The sequence below is a fragment of the Bos indicus x Bos taurus genome, chromosome 4, assembly GCF_003369695.1.
Source record: "Bos indicus x Bos taurus breed Angus x Brahman F1 hybrid chromosome 4, Bos_hybrid_MaternalHap_v2.0, whole genome shotgun sequence".
Lineage (NCBI taxonomy): Eukaryota > Metazoa > Chordata > Mammalia > Artiodactyla > Bovidae > Bos > Bos indicus x Bos taurus.
In genome coordinates this window covers 76,172,871-76,192,092 of record NC_040079.1, presented here as the reverse complement: position 1 = coordinate 76,192,092, position 19,222 = coordinate 76,172,871, and the positions used below count along the sequence as shown (strand labels likewise).

Below are 19,222 nucleotides of genomic sequence, written 5' to 3'. Positions count from 1 at the left end.
GAATACTCTTAACCTGAATTTAATCTAAAATTGCAGAATAAGAGTATTAGAAAGATAAAGAAAAAGCCTAGTTTGAAAAATCTTTGAACATCTATCCCTTTAAAATCACTGATATTTACATGTATCAAATTATTCAATTCTAAGGAAAGCCTCTATTTTCATTAAATTCTGTAACTACACTTTCAAGGCAAAAAATTAGTGAAATGCCCTGATTTTGTCTTGGGATCCTTTGCAAGGTCATTCTTAAGGAAGTAAGTTAATAAAGGCAAAGCAAAAATGCTAACAAAAATCAGAAAATTAATACAAGTTTTATTGGTTACCAGATTCAGTTAAAGCAGCTTACTATCTAGTAATATGCCTGTTCTATTTTTTGCTATAAGTTAAATGGCGGACACCAGCAAATATTCACTTTTATCTTCTACGCTTATCAGTTAATAATTTATTCAGTCTTACAGGAAAATGGGCTGTGACCTCTTTAGTAGATTACATCTTTATACAGCAAAACTTGGTTATTCATAGTTTTAAAAATCTAAGATGTTTTCCACTTTTTCTTTTTATAAGAAAGAAATTTAACTTTTACTTGATGACTCAGGCTATCATGCAAGTCAGCTCCAGCACTATGACAAGATGGCCTCAGAGTTTTTAGGTGTGTGAGGCATCAGTCCTTATACTTAATGGACCTAGACTGGTAAATTTTTATAATCCCCCTGTCCATCACTTTTAACTTTCAGATATGCTGTCAACGGATATGTCCTCAATCTGGACTGACCCATCTTTTATAAAGGGTTTAAAAAAAAATCATGCTTCTGACTCAAGTAACATTAAAATGCCCTACTTTTCACACACACACATACACACCCTTTCATTTAATCCAAATAACTTCTGCTGGAATGGTAGCCAATGTGAAAATGCAGCAGTTCTGACTGAAAACTTATAAAAAAAAAAATTCTACTAATAAATACAGGAGCTTAATTGTTTAATGGAGTTTGGGGGCTCGATCAGATTTTCATCATGAAATTTACCATCAAGACACTAAAAGCAATCCTCCTCACTGACTTAGTTTTTTCTCTATAAAAACAGCATTTCCATCCAAGAAAGAGAAGAAAATTTTACCATAGTGTTACTATCTAGTCACTACTCAAAAAACCTATAAATCATGAAAAAACATCTTAATGTAAAAGCTATCATTGCTTATATTCAGGCTTAACAATGTAAGCTATAGCCTTCAACAGAGGATTCTAAATGCAATTTAAGATTAGAAAACATTTTCTTTAACAGCCATTTCACTTTAAAAGTGATTTATGTGCTCCATTTTTTGAATCAGAATTATTAAAGAATGCTTATTTATTTTCAGCCATTCCATGTTATATCCATATTCACTTCCTCAAAAAACTTAGAAGTGCAATTACACTGTTGACACATTACAAGTAAGACTAATATTGAGCTGTAAACGCGGACTTCCAGGCACTTTCAACTTTTAAACATAATTATTCAAACAAAATTGCTTTAAAACAAAAATCACCTAAAATCTCAGACTAAAAGTAGTATAAATCCCATCCTCAAAACCACTTTTCTAGAAACAAAACTCTCCAAAGCTGTGAGATCCTTTATCTTGTGCCAGAGTACCTGATGGCTATGCTGAGATATCAAAAATTTACTACAGGCAGACCATCGACGTAACACTGTTGTTACATACTCATGTGCAGCATTTTGTAAAACTGTGAAAAAATACAGAGAACTTTTCATGATCTAAGGTACCATTAGATTAGTAATGTTAAAAGTGCTTGACATTTCATTTTTTTCCTAAAACATACTTTGACAATACCGTGTATCAATGTACATTTATAATAAAGATCATTACATGCTTTCAGCTTTTGATCACATAAAAACCTAATTTTCAACCAGTCTCCACGTGTACCACTCTCAAAACATTGTGCATGAAATGGCTAAACGGGACTATCTATTTTACAAAAATACTTTCTGAAAATTATATATGTTTAGCCTACATTTTAAAAGAAGACAGTGTAGTCCTGTCTGCAAAGACTGCTTAAGAATGTGCCTTTCTCACAAGAGCGTAAAGCAATTATCCTCCATTTAAAAATAAATTAAAAAAAAAAATAAAGAGTAAAGAATCTGCCATTCTCTGATGCTAAAACATTCTGCAGCCAAGAATATGGTCTGGCCAAAAAAAAGTCAATGTTCCTGATTTTATCACTTGCTGCAAGAAAGGGGAAAAAAAAAGAATATGGCTGAAAATTCTTTTTGAAGGGTGGTATTTCAAACAGGACCACTCAAAATACTCAAGGGAGAGGAGTGTGGAGGGAGGGTACCTTATGAAACAGCACACTCCAGGCCCTGCACACTACCTCATTTCCCTAATAGGGATGAAAAGCTCAGGCCTCTGGTAGCTTCCAGCTGACGCCAATGCTCTCCACACCCCTTTTCTTGATAGGATTTTCTGGCGTTGGGAGCCAGTGTCACAAATATAAATTCGTGACCATGTCTAAACGGTCTAATAATCAAGCACATCTTTTACAAAACTAAACCTTTCCCGATCCCGTTCCCTCAAATCTCCCTCCATAGCCAAACACACCCAGGCGGGTCCTCTAAATCGAGTTCTACAAACCCTGCCGCGCATTAACTAGGAGGCAAAAACGATACAGAAAATGAGTTTCGGCCATTCCCCACTCTGCGACCGAAATTACAGGCTCCATTTCCTGTCCCCACGGGGACCGCAAAACAGCCTGCAGTGAACGGGAAGCCCCCCGCCCGCTCCCGGCTGGCGCACGCGACCCCCGCACGCCCCCAGCCCGCGCCCCGCGGGCGCGAGCTCGTGCCTGGGACCCCGGGCGCCCTCCCCTCCCCCCTGCCGGCTTCGGCACCCACCTCGCGGCAGCGCCTTCATCTCCCCGTTCTCCTCGCGGGAGGCCCCGCCAGCTTCGCCCGCCCCGCCGAGACCGTGCCTCCTTCTTTCCTTCTCTCGCTTCTCCTTGGGTCTGCGCGGCTTGGCGCTGGCCGAGGCGGCGGCGGCGGGCACCAGGAGATGGTGAGGCTGAGCGTGTAGCAGCGTAGGAGGCACCAGCAGTTTGCGCGGCACCGGCTGAGAGGAGGAAGCAGAGACAGAGGAGGGGACGGCCGTGCCAGCGGAGAAGGAGAAATTGCTCCGAGCAGACGACGGGGAGGGGGCAGCGGACAGAGCGGCAAAGCTCCAAGACCCAGGGCTGCCATAGCTCTGAGGCGAAGGTGCGGCAGGAGACTGCAGCTGCCTGCTGTTACCGCTGCTCGCTCCTTCTCCGTTCAGTCTACGCGGCGCCTTCTTCTCCTCAGTCCGGATCTTCTTGGCGGACAGAGGACCCGGCGGGTCCCGGGATGGGGCTTGCAGTTTGCCAAACGATTCTTTCTCCGAGACGGCGGCGGGGGTGCCTTGCATTAGGCTCGGCGGTTCCGCCATTTTGCGCTCCTGTTGTATTTACTCTCCTCCGCTCCCGGGCGCGGGGCAGGGGCGGGCTCTCCTTGGGGGGCGGGGAAGGGGCGGAGCGGTCTGGCCCTCCATTGGGCGAGCCACGCTGAGGGATATCTCCACGAACCAATCAAAAGCTCGAATTTCTAGCCGAAGTTGTGTGGGGAATCGCCTAGCATACCCGTTTTGGAGGTCACAGGTCCTTCGGGCGTAGTTAGTGGCGGAGCAAGCTGTGAGGGGAGGGTCTTCGAGTTGTCGCCCGCGTGAACTCGGGGGCCCAGTGAATGTCTGAGAGGAACCTTCACTCCAGACACCGAGTCAGTCCGAACCCAGGTCTCGCTCGTCTCTGCCTCGACGACTCTGTCTTGTACCGCTTTCCCCTCCTTTTCCCCTGGGGTCCTTTTGGTCCCTCCCCTCTTTTTTCCCCCTCTAAAAGCCGAATTTCGCAGATTCTCAGCTGTGAGGAGAAAATTTTGCCGGAAATTAAAACCCTTCCTTCTATTAGGCAGTAGTCGGTTGATGGGAGGGGCTAAAGATCGCTTGGTGTCCTGACAAGATGCGTTACTGTTTTGCTATGATCATCTTTAATGCTTTGAGGGAAATAACTTGCAAGCCTAGAAGTTTCGGATTACTATCCAGCTTGAAGGTAAGACTCTCCTAGAGAAATTTATTTTTTAACTATTATAATTCAGATACCCTTAAAACTTCAATAGCGATGTTTGAAAAGAAAGAGGATTTTGTGTGTATTTTAGCGTTTAGTTAGCATTCTGAGTGTTTGATGTTTTGTAAGTGTGTGCTTTGATTTGTAGCTTAGAAGATAAAGAATTTGAGGAGATGAGTTACAGTAATTGCAACCAAAGTGAATAGCACGATTATGAGACCCAAAAGTCAAAGAAATATATATATATATATATATATATAAAAGTAGTCAAATGAGTAGATGACCAGAGAATATATTGAATCCCAAAAGGTGCCCTAAGTTGCCTGTAACTTTGTAGAAAACAAAAGTAACTTTCCAGAATTCCCACTTCTTGTGAGTTCATGAAGTTGGAATTCTTAATTTTGTGTTCACTTTTGAGGGATAAAGGGGGTTGGTTTTAAGAATATTTTGGAGTCAAAACTTAATAGTGCTTTATAGACTTTTTTGAGGTACCTCGAATTTTTAAAGTAATGAAAAGTATTTACTGTACTTTTTAAAAATGCAAAACAATAAAAGCAAGTGTAAACTTTTGGAGTTGACTGGCAGTAGATATCTACCTGAAAACTGACATTGGTGCAAGAGTGGACAAAGAGTATGGGACTGGAAATGATGTGGTATTGACTAGCTTTGTGATTTCTGTCAGGGTGCTCGTTTTCTGTCAGAACTTCTGGTTTATTTATTAAGTGAGAAAATTTTATTGGACCACCAAGATCGCTTCTGCACTCTAAACTTCTGCGATATTTAAGAAGCTTTTCAAAATCACATTGAAATCACTACAATTAAAATAACTGTTGGCCCTCCAGAAATAGGAAAGGGTCTCTTATATACATTAATATAGCACCTAGAAATTTATACCCATGCAAAAGTCTGGAAAGTCTTATCTCTTAAAGGGTCCAGCTAAAGTGAACTGTCATCTGAATATGTTACTGCTTGCACTATACTCTTTTATACTGTTAAACTCTCTTATCAGTTCTACCCTAAATTTGTAGAGCCTGAGTATGGTTACAGAGGCCCAAAGACCGTGTGTCTAAATATTTAAGTTATGAATCATCAAACTATTGTTAAAAATATATTCTATTCTACTACCTTCACAAATCTCCATAAATAATAATCTGGAAGGCCAAGTTTACATTTAGAATTCTCAGACTTCTAGAGTCCTCAGACTGACACTATTCTTTTCCCATTCCAAGCTTCTTCACCCACCTCACTCAACATGTTCAAGCCATGTCCACATCCCTAAGTGAAGTCACTCAGTCGTGTCCAACTCTTTGCGACCCTGTGGACTGTAGCCCACCAGGCTCCTCCGTCCATGGGATTCTCCAGGCAAGAATACTGGAGTGGGTTGCCATTTCCTTCTCCAGGGGATCTTCCCGACCCAGGGATCGAACCTAGGTCTCCATCATTGCAGGCAGATGCTTTAACCTCTGAGCCACCAGGGAAGCCTGCCCCTCCCTAAACCCCCTGCAAATAGTGATGGGTAATCAGCTATTCCATCTGCCCTCAAATCTAGCCACTCTGAAAGAGGTGTGCAGACATGGCCCCTTGACCTCATGGACTCCCTGCCCTTTGTAGCAGGAGGAGGGTCCTTACCCAAGTCTAAGGGCAGTACTGTTACAAAACATGCTCAGTTATCTCTTCTCTCCCCTGGAATCAGTCATTCCCTCACAACTAGATAATTCCTAACAACATTGAACTAGGAGAGAATTCCTACTTAATTAACACCAAATCCTACTGGCTTAATCTCTACTGCTGCTGCTGCTGCTAAGTCACTTCAGTCATGTCTGACTCTGTGCAACCCCAGAGACAGCAGCCCACCAGGCTCCCCGGTCCCTGGGATTCTCCAGGCAAGAACACTGGAGTGGGTTGCCATTTCCTTCTCCAATGCATGAAAGTGAAAAGTGAAAGTGAAGTCACTCAGTCCTGTCTGACTCTTAGCAACACCATGTACTGCAGCCCACCAGGCTCCTCCATCCATGGGATTTTCCAGGCAAGAGTACTGGAGTGGGGTGCCATCACCTTCTCCTTAATCTCTACTAGCACTAAGTATTAAGTGTTAGTTGCTCAGTTGTGTCCAACTCTTTGTGACCCCATGGACCATAGCCTGCCAGACTCCCCTGTCCATGGAATCCTCTAGGCAAGAATACTGAAGTAGGTAGCCATTCCCTTCTCCAGGGTATCTTCCCGACCCAGGGATTGAACCCAGGTCTCCTGCATTGCAGCTGAATTCTTTATTGTCTGAGCCACCAGGTCTCAGCAACTAGCACTAGTTGCTAGCAACTAGCACTGAAACCATCCACTTCTCTCCATGTCCAGTGTTGGTACCCTGTTTCAAGTACCACCCCTCTCACCTGGATAATTGCACTAGCCTTTTATCTGGTCGTCTTCTTTTCTAAGTTTCTCAAATCTGCTGGCCATTCTACCCAGAATACACTTTTCAAAACATAAATCTGAACATGTCACTTTCCTGCTTCAGACCTGTGTATGGCTTCCATTGATCTTAAACAACAAAATCCTTAATTGACCTACAAAACCCATCATAATCTAGCCCCTTCCTCTTCTATTTCAAAGTAAATGGTCTTTAATTTCCAGAATGCACCATACTATCTTTCAATTTAGGAATATTGCATATGTTGTTTCCTCTACATAGAATGCTTTTCTCTTTGCCTGATGCTTATGTGATGATTTGGATAATGGATGTAATGGAGGCAGATATCACCAATACCTCCTATATTTCTAACCTGCATGACTTGACAGACAGTGGAACCATTCATTGAGCTAGGAAACACTGAAAATATGACAAGTGTGGGATGCTCTTTGATCTTGCAGCTGATGAAGATGAGATACCTGTAAGACATCACATCCTTTGGATCTCAGCTCAAGCTATGCTTCATTTATTTGGAAAAGCCTTCCCTCCCTGTCAGGACTAGATTAGTAACTTGTTTGTTCCTTTGCTTCTCATCCCCATTTCTTTCTGCCTGTTGTTTTTAACTCATATCTCTCCCATCTCTTTTACTCCTCTACAACAGCAGTTCTATGAAAACATACTCCCTTTATCCAATTTCTCCATCTTCTTGTCTGACACTTGGCTGTCATGTGTCAGACAAGAATACAGACTATATATATATTTTTTTAATCTCTCCCATATTCTACTTTATTTTTTAATTATTAAAGACTTTGCTACATATTCATCCCCTTTATCCTCCAGCCATCATTTTAACTGAAGTCAGTGTCCATACTAATGAACCATGTACTGTTTCTCCTTGGACTTACAGTTCCATTCTGTTTCAGCCACAAATTCCAATGGACCCCTTCTTGATCCTTTTCATCACTCTTCCATCTCTGAAATTCTGAACTGCAGTGTTTTAATATTCTGCTTTCTCAGTCCTCTACAATATGCCCTTGCCTTGTAACCTCAGAGAACTCCCATCTCTACATGTTTCCTTTTCAATTAATTATGATTGCCAGATAAAATACAGGACACTCAGTTAAATTTTCAGATATCCAGCAAGCAGTTAATCCCCTGCCCCCAGTTAATTTTGAATTCAATTAAACAGTGAATAAATTTTTAGTATAAGTATGTATTATACAATATTTGGGATATGTATACTTGAAAAAGTATTCTTTGTTTATCTGAAATTCAAATCTAGCTGAATGTCTCTTTTTTAGTTTCCAGTAAATCTGGCAACCCTACACAAATTCATCCTTTCTATATTTTCTTCTCTATCCAGCCTAAAATCTAGGTATATAATCTGCACCACACCTTTGCCATCACCTCAATTCCTGGTACTCTGATTCTCTTCATCTTTATACTGCTACCCCTGCCCCACATCTACCTGCTTCTCTGCTAAGCATTGCTCCCTCTCTTCCATGTAAGTGTTGGGGATTCTTAGGAATATGTAGTTGCTCTTTATCTAACTCTACACACCCCTCTATGATAGTATGCATCTTGGTGTCTTCTGATTTATCATAAATGCTGACAGTTTCCTAGTCTTTGTCTCCTGCCTTGGCGTTCCACATGATTCCTGACTCTTATCCAGATGCCAAATGGGTATCGCCACATTTGTAGCCACTTACACCTCAGATTTTATACCACCCATTTTCATCCTCCCATGCATTAATTCTCCTGCATTTTTTTTTATACACCTCATCATTCAAGTACAAGCTTGCGAGTAGTCTTTATTGACATTTTCCCCCCTTCATCTTCCTCATTAGTCAGCCACTGTCTCTAGCCAGTTTCTCTTTTCCATTCCTATTGCTGCCTCTTGCCTTCAGGCCTCAAACCAGTTTGGATTTTGTCATTGATACCTTCCTAACTGGAAGTCTTCCATTAGAAACTGTCCTCCATGCTGCTTCCAAAATTATATTTCTGAAACATAAACCTGATTATGCCACAGTCTCTTCACTAATTCCTTTTGGCATATGGGATAAAAGTCACTCTTCCTAGTGTAAATACAAGCCATCCTTGATATAACCTTAGCACTCCTATCGCTCTCAACCCTCCTGCATCTTTCCACTGACTGATCTATTCTGAACTATGCGTAATTGCCAAAAGAGTAGCATTCCTTGTTGCTCTGTCTATCTGCCTGGAATACCCCTCCAAGGTTGGGTCCAAGCATCTCCCTAGTACTGTGCTTCCTGACCTGCCGGAGTAGAGTTGATTGTTCCTTTGTGCTGTCATCATTCTGCCTAGGATCATTTAACGCATTGGTCTCAGCTTCTAGCCTGAGAGCTCCTCAAGGGCAGGGATGATGTGTTATTTGTATTTGTATGCATAGTATCTGGGACATGGTTAGAAAATAAATGTTGAAAAGAATTATATAAAGAACAGATTTATGATCTTTATGAAAAGATGAGGACCAGAGATTACAGACAAATGTTCTTGATAGGTTAAAAAAATAATAAGGCAGGCTGAATGTAATATAATAGGAAGTAGTGAAGACTGGAAACTGAGAATTATATGCCTTATCTATATCTACAAGGTACATTGCTGATTGTAGCAATATAGAAATGAAGCAAGCCTACTTGCTAAATATCTAGATTTTTTTCAAAATGTTTTAATGAATGGGAGTGTGCATTTATTTTTATTCATTTATATATATTTTTGGCCACACCATGCAGCATGTAGGATCTTAGTTCCTCAACCAGGGATCAAACCTGCACTCCCTGTGTTGGGAGCACAGAATCTACCACTGGACCACCAGGAAAGTCCCTTAATTTTTTTTTTTTATTATGAGGTATCCTAAGAAACTACCCAAGACAAGGTAAACATATCTGTGGGTCAGATAACTTCGTCTGACTTCTGACCTAAAAAAAAGTGAGTTGCTTTGGTTAAGGTAGCTTGGTTCCAAATAGGAAAAGGAGTATGTCAAGGCTGTATATTGTCACACTGCTTATTTAACTTCTATGCAGAGTACATCATGAGAAACACTGGGCTGGAAGAAGCACAAGCTGGAATCAAGATTGCCGGGAGAAATATCAATAACCTCAGATATGCAGATGACACCACCCTTATGCCAGAAAGTGAAGAGGAACTAAAAAGCCTCTTGATGAAAGTGAAAGAGGAGAGTGAAAAAGTTGGCTTAAAGCTCAACATTCAGAAAACGAAGATCATGGCCTCTGGTCCCAAAACTTCATGGGAAATAGATGGGGAAACAGTGGAAACAGTGTCAGACTTTATCTTTTTGGGCTCCAAAATCACTGCAGATGGTGATTGCAGCCATGAAATTAAAAGACACTTATTCCTTGGAAGGAAAGTTATGACCAACCTAGATAGCATATTAAAAAGCCGAGACATTACTTTGTCAACAAAGGTCCGTTTAGTCAAGGCTGTGGTTTTTCCAGTGGTCATGTATGGATGTGAGAGTTGGACTGTGAAGAAAGCTGAGCGCCGAAGAATTGATGCTTTTGAACTGTGGTGTTGGAGAAGACTCTTGAGAGTGCCTTGGACTGCAAGGAGATCCAACCAGTCCATTCTAAAGCATATCAGCCCTTGGATTTCTTTGGATGGAATGAAGCTAAAGCTGAAACTCCAGTACTTTGGCCACCTCATGCGAAGAGTTGACTCATTGGAAAAGACTCTGATGCTGGGAGGGATTGGGGGCAGGAGGAAAAGGGGACAACAGAGGATCAGATGGCTGGATGGCATCACTGACTTGATGGACGTGAGTTTGAGTGAACTCCGGGAGTTGGTGATGAACAGGGAGGCCTGGCGTGCTGCTGTTCATGGGGTCACAAAGAGTCGGACATGACTGATCGACTGAACTGAAGAGTTTTATTCATTTTTTAACTCACAGCCCTACCTTTGTCAGTTGCTAAAAATGATAGATGCTAAGCAAATAAATGGGCTTCTCAGGTGGCTCGGTGGGTAAAGAATCTGCCTGTAATGAAGGAGATGCTGGAGCTGTGGGTTCGAGCCCGGGTCGGGACAATCCCATGGAGAAGAGCATGGCAGGCAACCTACTCCAGTATACTTGCCTGGAGAATCCCATGGACAGAGGAGCCTGGCGGGCTGTAGTTCAGGGAATCACAAAGAGGATACAACTGAAGTGACTGAGCACATATGCATGCAAAGAAATACATGCAAACTTCTAGCTGTAATAAATATATGTTAGCAGTGCTTAGTGTGTTTTCCTAGAATCTGATTTTTTCTTTATATAATGTCCTCCAGTACTCCTGAGCCTAACTGCATTTTTACTTTGCAGGTATACTATCCTCAGGCCTTGTCCAGGTTCTTGACCCGCTTGGATAAAAGGTCCTTGTGCTTTATGAAACCCTGTATTAATCTTAAAGACATCTCTTCTACCCTTCTGGAATGGAAATCTTAAAGCCCTACCTCTATAACATTAACCTGCTCATCTTTATGTGTTTTTCTTATGTGAATCAGCATATAAAGAGTGGTTCTATGCTTTAGGAAAGCCTGACTTTTTCAACTTTCATATTGTCAGTTGTAATTTACTCCACACTTAGTACAGGAGGCAGTAGACTTGTTCCATAAAGTGCCAGAGAGTAAATATTTCAGGCTTTGCATACTGCATGTCTCTGTAGCAACTACTGCTTGTTGCACAAAAGCACCATAGGCAATATATAAATGAATGGGCAGGGCAGTGTTCCAGTAAAACTATAAAAACAGGCAGGATAGATTTGACCTGCAATATATAGTTTGCTGACTCTTGGCTTTAGGATGTTGATTTGTACCTTTATACCATGTGAAAGGGTAAACGTCTCTTCCACACTCACCTTTGCTCCTGCTACATCAGTCACACGACTTTCTCTCTGATCCCTAATCATTCCCAGTCCTGCTTCAGTCCCTTGGCCCAGGCTGTTTCCTTGCCTGGAATGCTTCCTCCCTCCCACCCCTACTCTCTTCTTTCAGATGTCATGACAGGCCTTCCTCTGTTCATTATTTTCTGACATTGCATTCTCTTTCTTTCTATCACAGATTATAACTATTTTACAGTTGTTACCTTTTTATCATCCGTCTCCTTCAGTAAACAGTAAGCTCTCTGGGGGCAAGGACCATGTCTTTCTTATTTACTTTTATTCACCAGTGTATCTCTGCCATTTAGCAATATCATGATCATATAGTGATTAGTACTCTGTGTTGTGGCTCTAGCAAAATGCCTTGTATGCATTAGACACTCACCAAATGTTTATTGAATGGATAAATCAATTAATGACTCAGCCTGAATTTTGATTAACCAACTTAGTTGTTCACCAGGAACTGATAGAATAGTTCTGTGATGATGCAATGGTATGTACACAAAGAAGTAAAAAATTTAGCTTTCTGATGAATCTGATTATACCTACATGTACATTTCAGTCATAGTGACTTTCTTAGTAAATGTTTCACTCTTTCTCAATGTGTTAGCACACTGATGCATTGCAAGTTTATACAACTCAGAATACCTTTCTATAACTCATTTCCAAAAGTGCAGAATAGCTCTAGCTGCAGATCTGAATAGGTCAAACAATGCCAAGTTTATACCGTGAGATTTTATGGATGTTTACCTCATATAAGGAAGGTCAGGACTCTAAGAAAAATACTGACATAGTTTTGTCTTTTAGGAGAAAAGGTCTATTTGGATAGTAGAGTAGTAAATAGGACTAAGAGGGTCAATTTTGATCCTTCCGTAACTATCTTCAGAATCTTGGCAGTTAAGCAACTCTGAATAAATTTCAAAAAGTTTTTTGTTTTTTTTGTTTTGTTTTTTTTTAGAAGTAAATCCCAATTTATAAGCATCAACAAATAATATAATAGATGAAATTATCTAGTTAAAAGATAAAGATTGTCAAATTCAAAAAGTTTTTTGAACTGGAACAAAACATAATATCTAAGACCAGTTTCTTTGTATTCATCTGAAAGCCTTCTGTTATACTACTGAAGTAAAAAAAAAAAAACTATTGACAAGCATTGCATCCATCCACACCTAACCTGTTAAAAGGACTATTGGAATTAATTACAGAACAGGAAACTTGTTAAGTTGTATAACATTACATTATTGCCTTTTCTGTTGACAAATAAGATTGTTATCAAGTTTGCATCCATATAAATATATGACAAGAGAACACATTGAACCACAGATTCACTATTAATTTCTCAGGCATGCATCAGCACTAGGCTTTGTGATGATTATGTAAATCCTTTCCCTTACCCTGATTATAATCTTTCTTAAATTTAAGAAGTAGAAAAGAACCTATTCGAGGTCCCAGGGTTGAGATATACCATATATTATAAGTAGAGTTGTTGCATATATAAATAATTAAAATAACTTTAAAAAATAAAAGACAATTATTATGAGATTGGATTACATGAAAAAGTTAAAATACCCTAACAGCATTTGTTTAGCTGTATAGTTTATAACACCCTTGTGGCTTAGATGGTAAAGAATTTTCCTGCACTGCAGGAGACCTGGGTTCAATCACTGGGTTGGGAAGATCCCCTTGAAAAGGGAATGGCTACCTACTCCAGTATTCTTGCCTAGAGAATTCCATGGACAGAGGAGCCTGGAGGGCTGTAGTCTTGTGGGGTCTCAGATATGATTGAGTGACTAACACTTTCACTACTTTTACTTTCATAGTATCCAAAATAAAATTTTTTAATAAATAGAAGATGGATATAGGCACATCAGGAGAGAATTATCATTCAAATTCAGTTCAGTAACTCAATCATGTCCAACTCTTTGCGACCCCAAGGACTGCAGCACACCAGGCCTCCCTATGACCAACTCCCAGAGTTTACTCAGACTCATGTCCATTGAGTCGGTGATGCCATCCAACCATCTCATCCTCTGTTTTCCCCTTGTCATCCCGCCTTCAGTCTTTCCCAGCATCAGGGTCTTTTTAAATGAATCAGTTCTTCGCATCAGGTGGCCAAAGTATTGGAGTTTCAGCTTCAACATCAGTCCTTCAGTGAACATTCAGGATTGATTTCCTTTAGGATGGACTGGTTGGATTTCCTTGCACTCTCAAGAGTCTTCTCCAACACCACAGTTCAAAAATATCAATTCTTCTGCACTCAACTTTCTTAATAGTCCAACTCTTACATCTATACATGACCACTGGAAAAACCGTAGCTTTGACTAGACGGACCTTTGTTAGCAAAGTAATGTCTCTGCTTTTTAATATGGTATCTAGGTTGGTCATATCTTTTCTTCCAAGGAGTAAGCGTCTTTTAATTTCATGGCTGCAGTCACCATCTGCAGTGATTTTGGAGCCCCCAAAAATAAAGTCTGTCACTGTTTCCACTGTTTCCCCATCTGTTTCCCATGAAGTGATGGGACCGGATGCCATGATCTTAGTTTCATTCGAATTGAACTGCCTCTATTCACTTGTGTATCTCAAGAACAGTTCAGGCTCATTATATCAGCTCCTTCTCATGATAGTTTATAGGTGCCTCCTCTAGAGACTCTCAAGTTTCAATTTAAGGGTCTTTTTTTCCCTCACATTATTCCTCTTCCTTATTGTTGTTTAGTCACTCAGTTGTGTCTGACTCTTTGAGACCCCATGAACTGGAGCATGCCAGGCTTCCCTGTCCTTCGCCATCTCCTGGAGCTTGCTCAAACTCAGGTCCATTGAGTCAGTGATGCTATCAAACCATCTCGTCCTCTGTCATCCCCTTCTCCTCCTGCCTTCAGTGTTTCCCAGCATCCTGGTCTTTTCTAATAAGTGAGCTCTTTGCATCAGGTGGCCAAAGTATTGGAGCTTCAGCTTCAGTATCAGTCCTTCCAATGACTCTTCAGGGTTGATTTCCTTTAGGATTGACTGGTCTGATCTCCTTGCAGTCCAAGGGACAAAAATGGCCATAATGTCAATAAATTATTTTTATAGTAACAGCTCCCCAGTGTATATCTGTAAACCTCCTGGTCCTCTTGTGTTTGTGACCTAACCACTTTAGCATCTTCCACAGGTATGTCAAAAGCACCTCAAATTCAGTATGTCTGTAGTAGAGATGGCTAATATTTGTTCCCCTTTTTTCCTTACTACCCTAACTTTATTTCATTCAGGTGCAATGTGCCTAGTTTGAAAACAAAAAAAGCTTAGACTGCCCAACCTTCCTTATTCCTAGGGATACAGTGAGTATCCTGGGAAGTCTGGGCAAGGCTTTCAGGATAGCTATTTAAGAGGAGGAGAGGGCATTTAGCCTCTTTGCCCTTCCCCCTTTCTCTCCTGCCTGAAACTTGGATGTGAGGAAAAAGAAAGACCCTCAACTATCAAAATGTAAAACTTTCAGCCCATATTTTACTTACTCTACATTGTAGGCGAGTTGAACTCTTAACCATTAATATCACTTTACAACAAATGTGGCTTAACTGCTTGCCCAATCATGGTCTTTCCAGTTTGAGTATGTTCTTAAGTTTGGGGGAAGCTGATAATTGTAGATGAGAGAGTGCCCTCTGTTTAAAGGCTTCGTTGGGAGAGCCAGCAGCAACCACCAAGCAGGGAGAATGTAGAATAAAATGTAGAATAAAAGGGGCCAAATAGAGTAACTGAAAACCATCCATAACGTCTCTTGGGAGATTAATTTTGCTGCCAGAATTCTTGTTGGAAAGACATCAGATCATTTTGATGCTTATTTTTAGGAAAAGGATGGGAAGCCTGTAAAATGTATGACAGGAGCCTTACTCAGTGTTGTAAATCTCTGAAAAGAAAAGCATAAGTTTTGTAGTACTAGTCAGTTTTCTGAAAAGAGGGAACTTTTTAGCTAAGAATTGGTGGGTAGAGCATAAGGTATATATTATAACCTTGAAACCTAAGTGTGGCAAAGAGGTGTAAAGGTGATAAACTCATAGAATTTCTAGATTGGAAATCCAACCCTGTATCCAATTCATGAGTCCTTTGCCACTTATCCTTTGCTTTGTTCTTGAACAGGGAAACTTTACCTCCAAAGTAAGTATGCTCTGCTTCATAAGTTTCAGCCACACTTTGAGACCATCACTGTAGGTAGGGGGATGATGTTTACTTAGTGTCTTGTGTAAGCCTCATGTTTGTACACGTTTCATGTCAGCCTGTGTTTTGAAAATCCTTACAAGGTGTTTTTCAAAACTGAACTGGATTCTATATTTATTCTGACACTGAACTAATTTTCTAATGTGTGCTATCTTGTAAGAGGAAACAGAAGTCTTAAAACATCTTTTAAAAAAGTCTTTTAAACCTAAACATTGATCATACCATTTTAGAAATTTCGGTTACTTATGTTTAGGAAATAACACATTCAGAAAAGATGCAGTGTTTCTTTGGTTGCTGGTAGACACAAGTGCTTTTATCTCATACGAGGCCAAGAATATTTTTAGGAGAAGGAGTGAGAGTGGGAGAGGGTGTGGACAAACAGATCTATAAAAACAGTGGCTTGAACTCTCAAGACACTTTATGATTCAGTAGCAAAGTCCGGGTAACCTGAACATCCTGAAGCAGGTCTAACAGATTCCCAGAAGAGATGACCCACGGAAGAGCAGTTTTGTGCGTATGTCAGTAGAGCTAGAAAATTGCAAAACTTTGACTGCCATAAAGTGATCTTACTTTTTAGTTTCACAGATTCTAATTTGAAAAGCTTTTCTGAATATTTAATGAACAGAGCCATGAAGCAACATGTATCTTGCCTCAGATGCCACCACTGCTGGCTTTTCTTGATTCCCGTCAGATGAACTCTTGCTTCTGTATACCATTAGATTGAAAAATAGATGCATAACTGAAACAGCTAAACTAAAAATTAAAAAAAACCATAAAATGCCCACTTTAAAGTTAACTTTTAAATCCAACACAAGCTCTAATTAAGTCTATTATAATTGCTATTTTTGATCCTAGTCTTTCTCGTGTTTAATCCCTATATTTGATTCCAATGAGTAGAAAACACTAAGTTGTAAAATAATGTCACTGGGTGTTAGTGAAGGAGGACAGAAAAAGAAGGTACAAATCAGGTACCTGGAAACCTTGAATACCAAGGCATGAAACCTTGCCAGCATAGATGGACAAGTCCAAGTGCCAAGCAAAGAGGGTAAGCTCTCCTTGTATAATTCTTGTAACCTTGGGTTGAGTTCGTCCTGTAGTCTTTATCTTGCCATCTGAGTTTACAAACTACCAGCGTAGCTTGCCCATTACCTTGATATATGAAAAGTGTGAGTGATACAGACATTCAGTGATTTCTGTTTCTTCACAGTGGACTGTCAGTACATGGGGATCAATATTAGAGGTACACAGATCCTCTTAAATATTGTTTGATGATGATACTAAGTTAAGTGCTTCAGTATATCATAGGAAAGCAAGCCTAAAATAATGCAGCAGCAGTATAAAGTACAGGTATGCTGTCATGGGCTTCCCTGGTGGTTCAGATAGTAAAGAATCAGCCTGCAATGTGGGAAACCTGGATTCGATCCCTGGGTTGGGAAGATCCCCTGGAGAAGGGAATGGCTACCCATTTCAGTATTCATGCCTAGAGAATTCCATGGACAGAGGAGCCTGGCAGGCTGCAGTCCCTGGGATCGCAAAGGGTTGGACACGAGTGGTATGGTATGCTTGTAAATGAACAACTAACTCCATTTGGAGATTAAGTGCCATTTTGATGCCCAAAATAGAGGCATTAAGCAGGAAAACATAAATACATTAGTGGCAAAAGATACAGAATTTTTTGCAGATGTAAAGAACTGTTATTTATGTGGGCATGCTAATGTCTTTGACCACTCTAATTGAAAACATAAATCATATTTACATGAACTTATATTGACTCTTCCCCCAGTTCCTGTGTATATTTAGTAACTTTTTTGTGAAAATTTTGCTAATCAATGATCTATCTTATTATTTTTTACAGCTTTTTTTTTTTTTACAGCTTCTTTATTCCTTGATATAACTACCTCTTAAACTAGAGATACTTCTCTTACTACTTGTTTATAGATGCCCTTCTTCAGTTTATCTTCCATTATTAGATAGTCTGCTCTTTCTTATTTTCCATGTGTTTTAAGTATTTAGTTAGTGAATACTTACAGGCTCTGAAGGCAATCTGGCTGCAACATCTGTCACTCCTTTAATTGCCGAGGTTGTTTCAGCTGATCTGACTAGCTCGGCAAGTGTCCACTTCCTACTTCACCTCTCCGTGTGTGTCCCTCCCAAAGCTGCACACTCAGTCAAAGAGGACCACCTTCCCTAGTCAGGAAGACCATTCTTTGGTCAGGGGTATATGAGTAGTTACACTCCCCTGCTAGAACCTCCAAAGCACCCACATGGTACCAAGCAGTAGACTTAAATGCTAGGAATATAGCAATAGACAAGGTGGACTTCACTCTGTAGTCACAATTTCTGTTTCCAAATAAGCTTTTCATCAGTGCCTTGTTATTCCAGACTCTCACTTCATTTCTTACTAATTTATTTGTGTAACAAATGGCAGTAAGTATCTAGTGTACCCAGAACTGTGTGATAATATAATTGAGAAGATAAATGTCAACATTTAAATTATCACACTGTGGTTAAAATAATGCAATGATGGCATGCACTGGATACAGTGAAAATGCAGAAGACAGATCATCAACTCTAGCTGGAGGAGTGAGGGAGAAAATCCCAGAGATGATGATATTTGAGCTGAATTTTTAAAAATTAGAAGGCAAAAAGATGGAAAAAGACTTGAGGCTGAGCAAAGAGCACTTAGAAGAAGACATGAAATAATGACATGTTTAATGTGGTTTTATTTGCAACAAGTGTTTTGTAATTTGAGTATAAGAAACATGAAGTGCCATAAAAGGAGAAGAGTCTCTACAGTGGATGAGAGCCAGACTCTCTGAACTGTGTTGCCCTTGACTGCCTTGGCATGCTGAAGACTCACTGCATGCATTTTGTTAACTTAAGTGCTTAATGAGGAAGCATGGAAAATGTTTATCTCTGTCTCACTTCCTGCTAATTTCTCCCAGGCTTCACCACGTCTTGCTTCCTAACTCTAGCTGAACACTTCTCCGTACCTTGCCTTTTAACTCTCCATGTAATACTTAAATGCTATTTCAGTTATCACAGCTTTTCTACAAACCAAATAATATGAAAATTTTGATATTCTGAAATTAGATTTATATTAGCTCTTACTAAAATATTGTTGGAATTTAAAATACCACACTTTATATAACTAATATCTTTATTTAGCTCTCCTGTTTATATTCCTTTTTTATGATTATGTTTTTTTCAAAAGCATAAAAGTATTTTGAAAGTAAAACAGTAAAGTTGTGAAATGTTTTTATATTGGCTTCAAACAAAACTTATATAGCTGCTTCTTTTTTTAAAAAAAAAGTGTTTCTCTTGAAGAGATTTCTGCATATACAGAGATACAAAAGCAAGGGAAAGTAACTTAAAATACTATTAACTAAATAAAGCCAATGAAACTCATATAGGATCAAGTCAATATCTACCCATTCTTGAATAGAAAAATCTGAAAATGGAAGGGGTGTGTAAGCCTTTCCTTAATTTCGAGAAGCATGTACTAAGGATATATATGCTTTTGTCAAACTCCATTATAGTCACTGGAAATATAAAAATGAAAAATACAGTCCATACTCTCAGTGGATTTGTTGTCAAGTATTAAGTTGAACCACATG

The 19,222-nt window shown here is 39.9% G+C and overlaps 1 protein-coding gene and 1 long non-coding RNA gene across 2 annotated transcripts in view; one reads left to right on the top strand and one right to left on the bottom strand.

Annotated features, from left to right (window-relative positions):
- The window catches only part of RSBN1L (round spermatid basic protein 1 like), an 87,227-nt gene extending 83,735 nt beyond the window's left edge, over window positions 1-3,492 (bottom strand). The window contains exon 1 of the mRNA XM_027539766.1: window positions 2,887-3,492. Within this exon, the coding sequence (XP_027395567.1) occupies window positions 2,887-3,451 (565 nt within the window). The 5' untranslated portion in view covers window positions 3,452-3,492. The remainder of the gene's footprint in view (window positions 1-2,886) is intronic.
- A 56-nt stretch (window positions 3,493-3,548) lies between these two features.
- The window catches only part of LOC113891576, a 38,494-nt gene continuing 22,820 nt past the window's right edge, over window positions 3,549-19,222 (top strand). Inside the window, exon 1 of the long non-coding RNA XR_003510801.1 lies at window positions 3,549-4,106. This is a non-coding gene — a long non-coding RNA (uncharacterized LOC113891576). The remainder of the gene's footprint in view (window positions 4,107-19,222) is intronic.